This window comes from Vipera ursinii, assembly GCF_947247035.1.
Source record: "Vipera ursinii genome assembly, chromosome: 1".
NCBI lineage: Eukaryota > Metazoa > Chordata > Lepidosauria > Squamata > Viperidae > Vipera > Vipera ursinii.
In genome coordinates, this window is record NC_139512.1 from 34,861,382 (window position 1) to 34,874,908 (window position 13,527).

At 37.9% G+C, this 13,527-nt stretch overlaps 1 protein-coding gene across 1 annotated transcript in view; it reads right to left on the reverse strand.

The window, feature by feature from the left end:
- Positions 1-9,231: 9,231 nt before the first annotated feature.
- DYNC1H1 (dynein cytoplasmic 1 heavy chain 1) overlaps positions 9,232-13,527 on the reverse strand; it is a 70,804-nt gene continuing 66,508 nt past the window's right edge. Inside the window, exons 76-78 of the mRNA XM_083348586.1 lie at positions 12,248-12,416; positions 10,012-10,139; positions 9,232-9,906 (exon numbers count right to left, since the gene is read on the reverse strand). Of these exons, the coding sequence (XP_083204712.1) occupies positions 9,778-9,906; positions 10,012-10,139; positions 12,248-12,416 (426 nt within the window). The 3' untranslated portion in view covers positions 9,232-9,777. The remainder of the gene's footprint in view (positions 9,907-10,011; positions 10,140-12,247; positions 12,417-13,527) is intronic.

Genomic DNA, 13,527 nt, shown 5'->3' on the forward strand with positions numbered 1-13,527 from the left:
AAATGGTGATCACATGACCTGAGGACAATGCAACTGTCGTAAATACATGCCAGTTGCCAAGCACTTGAATTTTGGTCACATGACAATGGGGATGCTACAACGATTATATTTTTTAAAACCAATCATAAGTCACTTTCATCAGTGCTGCTGTAACTTTGAATTGTCATCGAATGAGTGGTTGTAAATCAAGGACTACCTGTATATCTCTTCTCATCTCCAAGTTTGGGAAATTCATTCCCAGTTTCTTGAATAATTTATGATGATAGTTAAATAACATCATCCTGAGCCTTCTGACAAATGTTTGCAGTAGCTTGCAGGAATGGAATTTTTGTCACCTTTCCCCAATCTAATGCTGTCCAGATGTGCTGAACTATAATTTGCTCAATTGCTCTGCCCGGGGGTGCATTGGAAGCATCTGGTTGGCTGAGGTAGGTGAACTTGCACGTTGTTGGTTTTTTTCAAATGACAATTTGTATCTGCTCAAATTCCTACATGCAGTTACAATTAAAGATAGAAAATGTACTTACATGAGGACTTTTTTCAATAAAGACTTTTGCCCAGGAACTGCAGCCAATTTGAAGTTAGGCAGAAAATTATTTAATTGTCATTAAAATGTTTTCAATTAACTTCAGAAGTAAGTTGAGGGAGAAAAGAGAGTGGAGGAACATTTTCATGCCTTTACTGATAGAATTCTGATCTACATAAAAGAATAACTATTACAAATCAAACAGACATTATTATTTGTTCAATTTAGATACTGTCCACCTCACTCATAGAGTGACTCTGGGCAGTCTACAATTAATACATAAAAACCTAAAAACCATATAAAAATAAAATACCTTTAAAAAGTTAAAAACAGATAAAAACAAGGATAAAGTAGGTTAAAAGTCAAAAGGTGGGTGGAAGAGTGTCAAGGCACCAACCAACCCCCCCCCCAATGGTTGTGTGCTGCTAGGGTAAGTCTTATGCCAATGGGAAGAGCCAGGCTTTCAAACACCTACAAAAGGCTAGGAGAGAGGGGCCTGCCGCACCTCTGGTGGGAGAATATTCCAGATGTGGGAGCCACAGTAAAGAAGCCCCCATTCCTGGACTCTGCCAGTCAAAATTCTGTAATCAAAGGGATCCATAATATACCTTCCCTACCTGAGCTACCTGGCCAGATGGGATGGGCTGACATGATAGGGATGAGCCGGTTATCGATCCAATGTACCTTGTCAATTGGCAAGGGCCTGTGAAAAAATGCTACAGATATTTGGTTAATGTATTCATCCAAAGAATATAAGAAAGAACCCCCTATGGTAGACACAAAAATAGACACAAATTGAAATCCACTCTGTTTGAGTTACAAATAGAAAAGAAGTTTATTAGACTTCACAACAAAGTCTAAAAAGTAACGGTTTGCAAAGTGTGGTGGATTCAGGAAGGCAAACAATGCAATGTAGCCAAGCACTGAACCACACCCCCAAATTCCAAAATCACATATTATTATAAATCCTATCGCGACGCCCCATTCCCTCCCCCATGGCCCCATTGACTTAGGATTTGGAGGTTACAATCTATCAGAAGCGCCTAAAAACAGAATACATTATCTCTGCCCCTGTTTGCTTACATTGTACTAATACGATCCCTCCCCTACTATCCTGTTTACTCAGACCATATGTATTTTGTATTTGTATTTTGTATTTTTCCCCATATACTCAAAGCATCTACTCAGGCAATTGATTATAAAATATAAAATATGATTACATGACAATACTAAAAACATATATATATTTATTTCTAAATTTCCTCGCTACTTCCAGTTATTTTCCACATCTATAACAGTATTTCTCAGCCTTGGCCGAGGCCCAGTGGCTCAATGGCTTAATGAGGCTGGAGAGGGCCTGTGCTCCAGAGGTTTGAGTCTTAGCACTGTGTGGTGAGGTGAGCTCCCATCGCTCGCCTCAGCCTCTGCTCACCTATCAGTTTGAAAGCGTGTTCTGTGCGAGTAGATAAACAGCAACTACTTAGGTGGGAAGATGAGCCAGGACTTTGTGGGGATGGTCAGAAGCCTGCCAGTGTTGGGCCTTTCTGGATCAATGCCCATTTGTGAGGTGATTTTGGTGGAGGGAGAAGGCCTCTGGATGACCGGCAGGATGCTGTTTGTCTTTCTTTCTGGTGTGGAGCTAGCTCGCCCCCTGTGGTGCTTCTTGGAAAGTGTGCAAGCACGAACCAAATGAGCTAGCAGTCTTAGGCAGCCAAACTATACTCTGTATTGGCATTGTAGTCTCCTGGATAAAGTAACATCAACATATGATAGATAGATGATAGATAGATAGATAGATAGATAGATAGATAGATAGATAGATAGATAGATAGATAGATAGATAGATAGATAGATGATAGATAGATAGATAAGCAAGCAAGCCTTGGCCACACCTCCCAGAATTCCCCAGTCAGTATTCTGGAGGTCCACACATCTTAAAGAGGCCAAAGTTGAAAAATACTGCTCTATAATGATGGTATTGGCATGACATAAAATGAAAAAGGAAGGGGGGGGAAAGTAAAAGTATGTGTTTCTAGTTCAAAGAGGTCATAGAGTGGAGGGAAGCATGATAAAAACAGTACCCGCTTCCTCCCTCTTACATAAGTTTCCCTAATACTAGAAGTGTGAGTTAAATTATCTGCATTCAGCTGAAGACTAGAAGGCTCCTGGACCTTTCGTAGTAGAACTGGTGTCTTTCAGCTTTTCATGAAAAAAAAAAATTCACTTAAAAGCTTCAGAAACACCCTTTCCCTTTTTCATTTGGCCATTTTGAATGCCAAAGCTTTTGGAAAGGAAGCACAGGTGCAGACACTTAAGATAATAGGGCAGGAAGGCTAGGGAGATTGGAAAGCAACAACACTTGCAGGTGGAAAGAAAAAAAGAAAAGAAAAATGGCAACTTTGCAGCAAAGGACCCAAAGGAGAAGAAGAAGAAAGATAAAAAGTAGGAAACTCGTGGAAGGTAAGTGCTCAATGCCAAACTGCTTCTTTTAGTTGTATGTGTGTATGTATGTATGTATATCCAAACCCTTCAGCTCAAAATCTGGGTTCTCCAGCTAAGGCTGGGAAAGAGCCCTCTGTGACTGAACTCTTTCTTGAACAGTAGCTGTTCTTCTCCCTCCTCCCAAAATTTGGGGACTGTGGTTTCAGCCTGCTTAGACTAGGGCAGGGGTAGGCAACCTCGGCTCTTTTATGACTCATGGACTTCAACTCCCAGAATTCCTGAGCCAGCCAAGCTGGCTCAGGAATTCTGGGAGTTGAAGTCCATGAGTCATAAAAGAGCCGAGGTTGCCTACCCCTGGACTAGGGCCAGGCAATGCCAAGGCCTCCAGTCCAGGAAGGCTGGATTAGGTGGGACCACGAGTTTTACATATGGCTATTTTTGTTCTTGTAATATTTTAAAGGAGTTTAATCTTGGTCTAAAGATTGTTTTTTTTATGGGCTGACAATGAGTTACAAGAAATACACAGCTGTTCTAATGTTAAGGCTGAAAAATTCATCATATGTTTATTATGTATTATATGTTTCAATTCTTTTGAAACAGTATTTCTATTGTTTGTTCTTCAAAAAATATGCTTGGGGCTAATTTAGGCTAATTTAATATCTAGCTAAAATATTGGTTATAACAGTTATATGTTGCTGCTCTTTATAACTGTTTTTAATGTTGTATACATTTTTACATGATAGGCAATATGTGAATATTTTAACACAGACAAAAATATGAACCACAAGTTACGCTTGTGTATCTTATGCCTTATGGATGAGTAGATTGTTCTTTCAGGCTTTAAATAGTGGCAGGTAAGTACATCTGTATAATATGTATGTGTGGTATATGCTATATACATACATACCTGTATGTATACATGGGCTGCAGATATCCAGATCATGGGTAGATGGCAGCAGAGCAAATTTTTGTTTCATAGCTTGGTTGCTCATCAGTTATAACTGGGACTACAGAATAATAAGAGGAAAACATTAACCATTAGATCAAGGAGCTTAGTTTCCTAACCATTTTTTTTGTATTCTTTTTCAGTAGTGTCATGTGATTTAGTGAATGCAGAGAAAAAATCTGATATAGAAGGACTAGTTTACAGATACACGGTAATGTTATTTTAAAATGCTGGGTTTAAAAAAACAAACCCAGTTAAGAATTGATTTATCTCACCTGGATTATTCTTGGCTTTAAGTGAATTGGTAAAATGTCTACAGATCCACAAGCCTGAGGCTTGCATGAAGTAGCTGTCATGGGACCATCTGCAAATGGAAAGGAGGGCAGGTGAAAGTAAAGCTGAACCTAGTCAGTACACAGATGAGAGACCTCTATGAATTCCAAAAACTCAGGGAAAAATCCACTTTATTCTTATGGCCGGGGAGACTATCTGGACAAGTCCACAAAGTCCTTAAGTATTCAGCTTGACTTGAATATCCTTAAAATATCCCTCCTAAAAAGCTTAAGCTGAGCAACATGATACATGTTTGACCTCCCACCTTTTCTTTAGATGTGAATGGTGCATCATTTGTTTTTTGAATAAATAAACATGGATGTCCTCTCATCATTCTGTGAATTTAGCTAGGGTAGTTTGTAGGTAATGATTTGGTGTACCATATGACATCCCCCCCCTGTGTTTTTTGGTTCAGTGAACAAGGTTTAAGCAAATTTGATTGTGCTTTGGGATCTCATCAATGATTGAATGACAGCAGACGGGAATTTCCAAATGGAACTTTCTTACCTATTGCTTAAATCTAGTTAAAATGATTATGTTAGGAGGTTGAATTGGGAACTTTAGAAATACTGTTATCGCCTTTTGTAGTAAGAACTATGATTAGGAAATGAGATTCATGATTTTAAAGTAAATAAAATTTCCCATTTCCTTTTGCCTCTCCTTTTCACAGCAAAAGTGTTCTGTTGACTCCAGCACTGAATCTGAATCTGATGCTAATATAGAGGTAAGATGCCCAGTTGATAGAACGAATGGGCTGCCATGTACCACCCTGTGGGACTGAAAATCCCATTCTGATTCCTCCTAGTAATCATATTTTATTACATAACATCTCTGGGGTATGAAGATCAATGGGTGAAAAGTGTTTCCATATATATATATTATATATATATTATATAATTATATTATATATATATTATATAATTATATTATGTATATATATATATGTATGTATGTATATGTATATGTATATGTATATGTATATGTATATGTATATGTATATGTATATGTATATGTATATGTATATGTGTATATATATATATATATATATATATATATATATATATGGAAATATATATATATATGGAAATATATATATATATGGAAATATATATATATATATATTGAAATATATATATATATATATGGAAATATATATATATATATGGAAATATATATATATATATATATATGGAAAAATATATAAAAATCAACCTTAAAATCAACCATGGCTTTTCATACAGAATTGATTGTCCTTAAAAAAGGTAAAGGTAAAGTTTCCCCCGCACATGCATGCTAGTCGTTTCCGACTCGGGATTCGACCCGCCAAACTGCCAACCTTCTGATCGACAACCTCAGCGTCCTAACCCACTGAGCCACCACGTCCCTATTATATATTTCACTTATATTATTATTTCCAGGCACTTATTGTACGAGTGTAAAAGCTGTGCAAACTCTGCTTTCACATAGCCTGATTATCTGGAGGAAAAGGGTTAATTAAATGGCAATAATCTTGTGATACCCGTCCCACCCCTTTGCAAATTTGGCTTATGAACTCAAGCAGATTTTGCAAGAAGTTTAGAGGCAATAGTTCAATATGGTTGCTTTATTATAGTCTCGAATAAATTAAAATTGTTAATATATTTTAAAATGTAGGACATTAATTATAAACTTAGCAATTTGTAGAATTTACCATTTGTTTTATACTCCTTTCTTCTCCCAGAGAAGGCATTCTTCATACCAGGAATGTCCTTTGGGTGCGGCCAAATAGTTGATGCCAGTGCCAACAGTGCAAAAAATGCTTCTCCTGTGGGTTTTTTTTTAATGTGTAATGTATGACGGACCAAGGTAGTGTATTTTATAGAAAAACGGAATGAACAACTGGTAATGAAAACTCCTTTGTACAAGAGCAGGTTTCTATCCACTTTTACTTGGTAGGAGTGTTGGGTATGTGAAGATAACCACAGAAGCTGAATGAGGCACTGAAAAATTGTGTGAAAGACCAAGTGGGGGCTGAATGAATGCCGATGGATTACAACAGTGAATAATCAATAGTAAAGGTGTGGTTGGAGAGAGAATAAATGAATTTAAATTCCAAAACAAAATGTGGAAAAAGAGTGAATGGATTGAGAAGAAGAGAAAAAGAAAGTCTTGGTTAGATGGAGTTGCTGAGATCCTGAAAGAGGAGGAAGTTTAAAGAACAAAAGGCAGTGTTATGAAATGGTGTTTCTGGGGGAAGCAAGATGAGGGAGTGAGTGTAAATTAGTTTTAGCTTTCTTTTCTTCCCCTTTCTGCTGTTTTTTCTTTTGCTTACTGTTTCTCACTCTTTTTTTGCCATGTACATAACTTTGCTTATGCCCAAACAGAAGAGGGGTATGTATGAATTTCTTTACCTGTGACTAATCAAAGAAGAGGCCTGGATCAGCTGATCTTAGAGTAACAAAACTTATCAGGGACACTTGTAGGATATGGTGAAAATAGAGATGGCTACATTTATTTTATTTTTTTGTATATTTTTCTTTTAATTGTAAGCTACCCAAAATCATTGGAAGTTTGATAGCTTACAAATGTTTATATAAACAAGTGTTGGCCAGTCGGCCTACCTGCTGAATTACATTTTTTTGGAATCTAGCATTTAGTACATTCCATTGATGCAATTACTTCACAGGAAATTAAAATGCAATAAATGATTAGTGCACAATCTGGTTCACAATCTGTTTCTTTGCTTTTAATAATGTATTTGTAGAAAGCCTGTCATTCTGATACTCAATTGGGAATAAAACATCACTATGACTTTTGATGCCCTTGAACAGGGGGGTTCACTACAAACTAATTTTACCATTACTGTATTTGAGAAAAAGATTTTCTGAGGCATGACTGCATGCCTGATTTTTTTAAATTACATTTTTATCACTGCAAACTGCCTACAATACTGCAGGGAAAAAATATAATCTTAGGAAAGTATGAGAGAAAATTAAACATGCTAAGACACTTTGGTGGTGCTTTGCCATTTCCCCTTGTCCTGCATGGCGTTTCATATGGGACCAGAGACTTATCTAAGATAACATATTGTGCAGGTATGGGGCACCTTTTATTGTTTTCAGGAAGTAATTCTGGAACCATGTTTAATCATGGCTTACTGGAATGGCTTAGTATGTCTTGCAATCACTATTTGCACTTGGCGTAAAAGTGGCCTTTTTCATTTGGTGATAAAGGAGAAAAGGATTTCTTGCTCTTGCTTTTCATACCACTGGGATCTGGGTTATATGTTTGTATCTTGCATGTAGAACTTAAAAACACTCCTGCTATAAACAGAAAAAAATCAATACCATTTGTTGCTTTAGTTTGTGGACCCTTATGATGGAGACGACGAAGAACTCTCAAGCAACTCAGACTATGATTTGGATTTCGATGACACAGCAGTGGTTTCTCTTAGTGATCCCATCAGAGAGATACAGGCAAGAAAATACCATCCTCCAGAAAAACAGGTGATTCTTTCCTCATCACCACCCGAAATAATTATCTCAAATAAAGCATCTGAACCACTTCAGACTACAGAATCAGAACCACCCTGGTTTACAGCACCAAATTCTGAAATGTCAACTTCGGATGATACATTGCAGCCCATGCTGATTGACTGTGACTACAAATTATGTGAAGATGAAAATACCAACAAAAAGCAAAGGCGACCTGCTCTAGAATCTGGAGAAAAATTAAGAAAGAGGTTGCGGGTGATTTGATGTGTCAATGATAGCATTAGTGTAAGTGAATGTGAATTTGTCTAGGGATGAAAAGGTACTTTATGCTGCTGAATATGTCCACTGCAAAGGGCCCACTGGTGGCACAAATAAATAAGGTGGAAACTGAAACGTTCAAGTATTTTTTATTAGAATTGTGTCACTCATCTTATCTTGTTTTTTAATCTTGAAGTAATTCACTCTTTCGAAAGAATGCCTTCCAATCAGGTCAATATAAGAAATATTTTTGTCTTTTACCTCATTCATATTTGGAGGCTAAGGAAGAGGAACCTTTACGTTACTGTGAATGAATCAAGGGGGACCTGACCCTTTGTGAGCTCTTCCTTCTTGATGCAAATCAAACATGCAGATTACTGTGAGTAGAGAAAGTGTATGACAAAGCAGAGATACTCTAAATTCATCTCTCAGTCACAGAAGTCTTAGGTAAGAGATGAAAGGAGATGGTTGAACAAAAAGGTTGGCTGGCTACACCAAGTTCTACAGGCATTAAAAAGTTGTAAATTGCAGCTAACTAATCTTCCATTCAATATAAAGAAAAAAAACATTTAATACAGTAATAGTCTGCCAATGGAGGATTTGAGTTCTCCATCTCTGGAGGGTTTTAGAAACAGGCTGACCAGACACCTGGCCAGGTACTATTTCTATACAAAGTGCTCCAAATACTAGGAGTCCCTGTGGATTTTACTCCACTAGTTGCTGACTATAAAGGGCAGTGCTCATCTTCCTTTCAAGGCCATTGAGCCAGTGCTGCCCAAAGACATTTCTGTGGTCATGTGGCCAGCATGACGCCACAAAGTGCTGTTACCTTCTCATCAAAGTAGTACATATTTATCTACTCACACTTGCATACTTTTGAACTGCTAGGTTGGCAGGAGCTGGGGTGAGAATGGAGCTCACCCAGCCACATGGCGCTTGGGTCTTGAACCTGGGCTGCTGGCTGGTAAGCCCAGTGTCTCAACCGCTGAGCCACCGCACTGTTCCCCAAATACTACACCACTGCTTATTTGGTCTTGCTGCTTAAGCCAGGTATGAAAAATCAGAGAAAACAGCAGCTATCTTAAAGTTGATACACATTCTTTGTATGACATCTATAATGAGTGGGATCCACGTAAAGAACAGAATGGATATGTGATCATAAGAGAAAAGCAAATAGTAGGCAAGAAACGGATTGAAAAAGGATAGAAAAGTTCCTTGCAATCTAATGGATAATACATAAATCCATTAAGCCGTTTTTATTCAAAAGCAGCTTTTATTATATTTGTTTCCAAGTACCCCCAGAATCAAGTACAACTTGAATAATGTAATCTTAACATAATGCTGGATTAGATGGACCATTGGAGAAAGTTAAGTTCTAAGTCTTACATTTGCCCTATTACTCCTAGCTTTTGCTACACATTACATGGATATAAAACTCCTACTGGGGGGAGTATCAGCAACAAACAGCAATGAATGAATGAACAGCTTAAATGAATGAAGTTTAATACACAGAATCTAAAAGAAGTGCAGGATTTTTTTTCCTGAAGCTCAATCTGGGTGTAGGCAAGAAACAGAACCGAGGAAAAGGTTCTGTTATATGATTTCTTCGTTCCCGGATAGTAAGTATATGAAATCAACCCAGGTTTGAATGCGTTCTTGCACTAATGTTTTACAGAATGTCATTAATTACTATTACCTTAGCTCTTCATTTACAATAGATCTGTTCAAAAAAGTATAAACTAGAAATTATCCTGTAAAGTTGCATTTAATTATTAATTCAACATTAATATAGGACCATTTTACTCAGTGCACAGGACAGCTACACCACGCTCATAGAAGCTACGAGGATCTTCCTTAGTAGCAATTTCAAAGTCAACAGTGAAGATAAGATCAGCCCGAGTAAAGTTCAGATAAACGGGCAGGGTCACCTGTAAAATAAGTTCAGAAGTTGGTTAGGAGGATGGAAATACACACGGAGATTAAAAACAGCATGCCTAGCTGAAAAGCGTGAGTGAAAAGGCCCCTTTTCTTACCACATTAGACTTTTTATCAGCATTTGTCTGTTTAATCCAGCGAAGTTGAGTTATGGGCAGTACGGTTGAAATAGCATTGGAAAGTGACAGCTTGTTGTTATTACAAGTGGCTCCTTGAAGCTTCAGCCCTACAAAGGAAGTAGGAGAATGCTATTTGAAAGAGCACTGAAGTACATTAAAACTCTGCAATGTTCAATTCACCATTTCATCTATGAGAGTGTGTGGTTAATATATAGGTTACATATTCATTTCAACAAACAGTAGGAATTAACCCATCAAAGAACGACATTAGAAGCATTTCATCAGAATATTTTATGACAGCAATTTTTGGTTCAGTTTCACCAAGTCCAGTTTAAAGTGGCTGAAATGTATTGACTGAAAAAGCATGCAATGCCTTTAATATTTATTTTTATTTTATTTTAATTCCATTTATATCCCGCCCTTCTCCAAAGACTCAGGGCGGCTTACAAGCTTAGCAGTAGCCTTCATTCTATGTATATGCCTGCTTATTAGGGCTTTCGCCCCCCCCCCCAAGCGGCATTATTACAAAGTCAGCTTAATTGCCCCCAACAATCTGGGTCCTCATTTTACCTACCTCGGAAGGATGGAAGGCTGAGTCAACCTTGAGCCTGGTGGGACTCGAACCTGCACTAATTGCAGGCAGCTGGTGTTACTTAAGGAGGCATTAGCCCACTGCTCCACCAAGTTTAATGCACATTGTTCATTCATTATATTCACATTTTATATTAACAATCATCTTCTAAGATACTTTACACGAAAGAGATGGTGACTTGCCCACAGACTCAACCCAGTTGAGTTTCACTGTTAATTTGGTTCTCCATCGCTCTCAGTCTGGTACTCTGACTACAGGTAGTCTTGATTTACAACCGTTCATTTAGTGACCGTTCTAAGTTACAGTGGCACTAAAAAAAAATGACTTATGACTGTTTTCACACTTATAACCATGGCAGCAACCCCAAGGCCATGTGATTAAAGTTTGGATGCTTGGCAGCTTGGTTCATACTTATGACGGCTGCAGTGTCCTGGGGTCACGTGATCCCTTTTTGTGACCTTCTGACAAGCAAAGTCAATGGGGGGGAACAAGATTCACTTAACAATCATGTTACTAACTTAACAACTGCAGTGATTCACTTAACAACTGTGGCAAGAAAGGTTGTAAAATGGAGCAAAATTCATTTAACAAATGTTTCACTTAGCAACAGAAATTCTGTGCTCAATTGTGGCCATAAGTCGAGGACAACCTGCACTAGGATATAGATTCTCAAATTCTCAGCTTGTAATTCTGTCACATTTTTAAGTCTGCCAGAATATCCATAGGGTAGCTGATCTTTTTTCTTTTAAAAAAATACTGTAATAGTGAAATATAAACAAAAAGAAAGAAAACAGGAGAGAATGAAACAATGGCTACCGAATATATATTAAGAGCATTATGAAGACTTTCTGGCAAGACAGGCCCTTCTCTTTTGTATGTCTCTCCAACTGATGGCCAAGGCTATACTTTGCATAAAATGATAAAGATCATCGCTGTTTAAGTCCTAGAAACCATGTTCCAAATGTCTAATTTTTTTTTGTTGTGCAATGTGTTCTATGTAGGAAGCCATTCCTGTTTAAATTTGGCTACTATGAATATAATCAGTTTAGCCATGGCAGCATATTCTCCAAGTTACAGATTAAATATCCTCTGCAAGGTTTCTCTTTTCCAGTGTTGTGCCACGTTTCTTCTTGAAGCTGTCAATATATATTTTAGTAAATTGTGGTATTTTAAAAATTTGCTTTCTGAAATTGTACCTAATAAAAGCATCTGTGGTTAGCAGCTAATTTTTCTTCTTCTATTTGGATCCCACTTTTATTACTTTTACAAATAACTTAACACACCTTCTTCCTCCATTTGAACCCCAAAACAACTCTGTAACTAGTATGGGCCAGAGTGACTGGCCTAAGGTCACCCAGCTGGCTTTTGTGGCTAAGGAGAGACTAAAACTCACAGGCCCCTCATTTTAGCCCGGTGCTCTAGTTTAAAAGCTTCCTGAGCAAGTGATCCAAAGAGAAAATGATTTCTTAGCACTTAGGAATGAGGCAGTTTTTCCTCTTCCAATATTCCTTGAAATCAGTGTCCAATGTAAGGCACATACAGCTTAACGAGAGAAAGTTAACACGTTTGCTTTCTCCTAACTGAAGAAACAAACAAATGAGCAAAAAGCCGGAGACAACTAACCAGTTACTCCAAAACTGCAAGCATCCAATACTGCATTCTGAGTGGTGGTAACATTGACTTCCAGGCAGAGTTCTTCCAGGGACCAGCTGTTAGCTTGAGCTACATATTGCCTTGTAGCGGTAATGTAGGCCTCGGGTACAAACAGGCCGCCCAGGCAGACATGGATGTTCTATGGAACAAACGTGTAACTAAGTTAACGTGATGGATGTCGCATGACAAGACAATTTTAATGAGAAACTGAAATTTTCTCACATTTTTATACACCCCATTTTCCTTCTTCTTTTGGTTTAATTTATCTAGAGCGCTTGCTGAATTTTATTATCCCCTTCACAGGAATCCTAGGCCAGAATCAAGATTTACTGGGATTTTTTTTAATGTTCCATTAATTAAGTAACTAGTTGGTTAGCCTTCTCTGCCGTTGTCCTCCATCCTATGGAACATCTTCCCCCAGAGGTGAGGTGCCAACTCAAAGAGAAGCATGCAATCCTGGGGGTGCTTAAGTGCCCTGAAGACACTCCTGCCACCTTTAAATTCTTATCTTTTTTCTTAGCTCCCAGGCTACTGAATTTGGTATGTATTGTAAGGTTACATAGTTTTTATACTTTTATCCATAAACCACTCCGAGTTACTTAGTGAGATGAGTGATATCTAAATTCGATGATATAAACTTTTTAAGTTTAAGCAACACAATTTGTAAAAACATAGGGTTTTGATAATGTGATCAGAACTGTTTTAGGATTGAAAAAAATAAAGTGGTTTTGGGTGCATTTTGCTTAAGTTTGATTGCTTGCCCTGTTCCTCCAGGATATACCGTATTTTTCAGACCATAAAACGCACCTGACCATAAGACGCACCCAGTTTTTAGAGCAGGAAAACAAGAAAAAAAAATATTCTGAACCAAATAGTACCGGTATACTAGGAAGGAAGGAGGGGAGAGAGAGAGAAAGAAGGAAGGAAGAAAGAAAGAAAGGAGGGAGGATGGAGGGAGCAAGGAAGAGAGAGAGAGAGAGAGAAAGAAAGAAGGAAGGAAGGGAGAAGGAAGAAAGAGAAGGAAGGAAGAAAGAAAGGGAGGGAGGGAGGAAGAAAGAGAGAAAGAAAGAAAGAAAGGTAGGTACCGGTAGTTTCTTTTCCCTGAAGATGCCGAAGCAATTTCAAACAATTAGCAGTATTATCTTGCAAATGGGAAATCACTTCCAATAAACTTCGCAGAGAAACCTGCAGGGACAACTCCTCACGGCTTTGCTGGGGCAAGTCGCCTATGAGGTTTAGTTTAGCAAAAA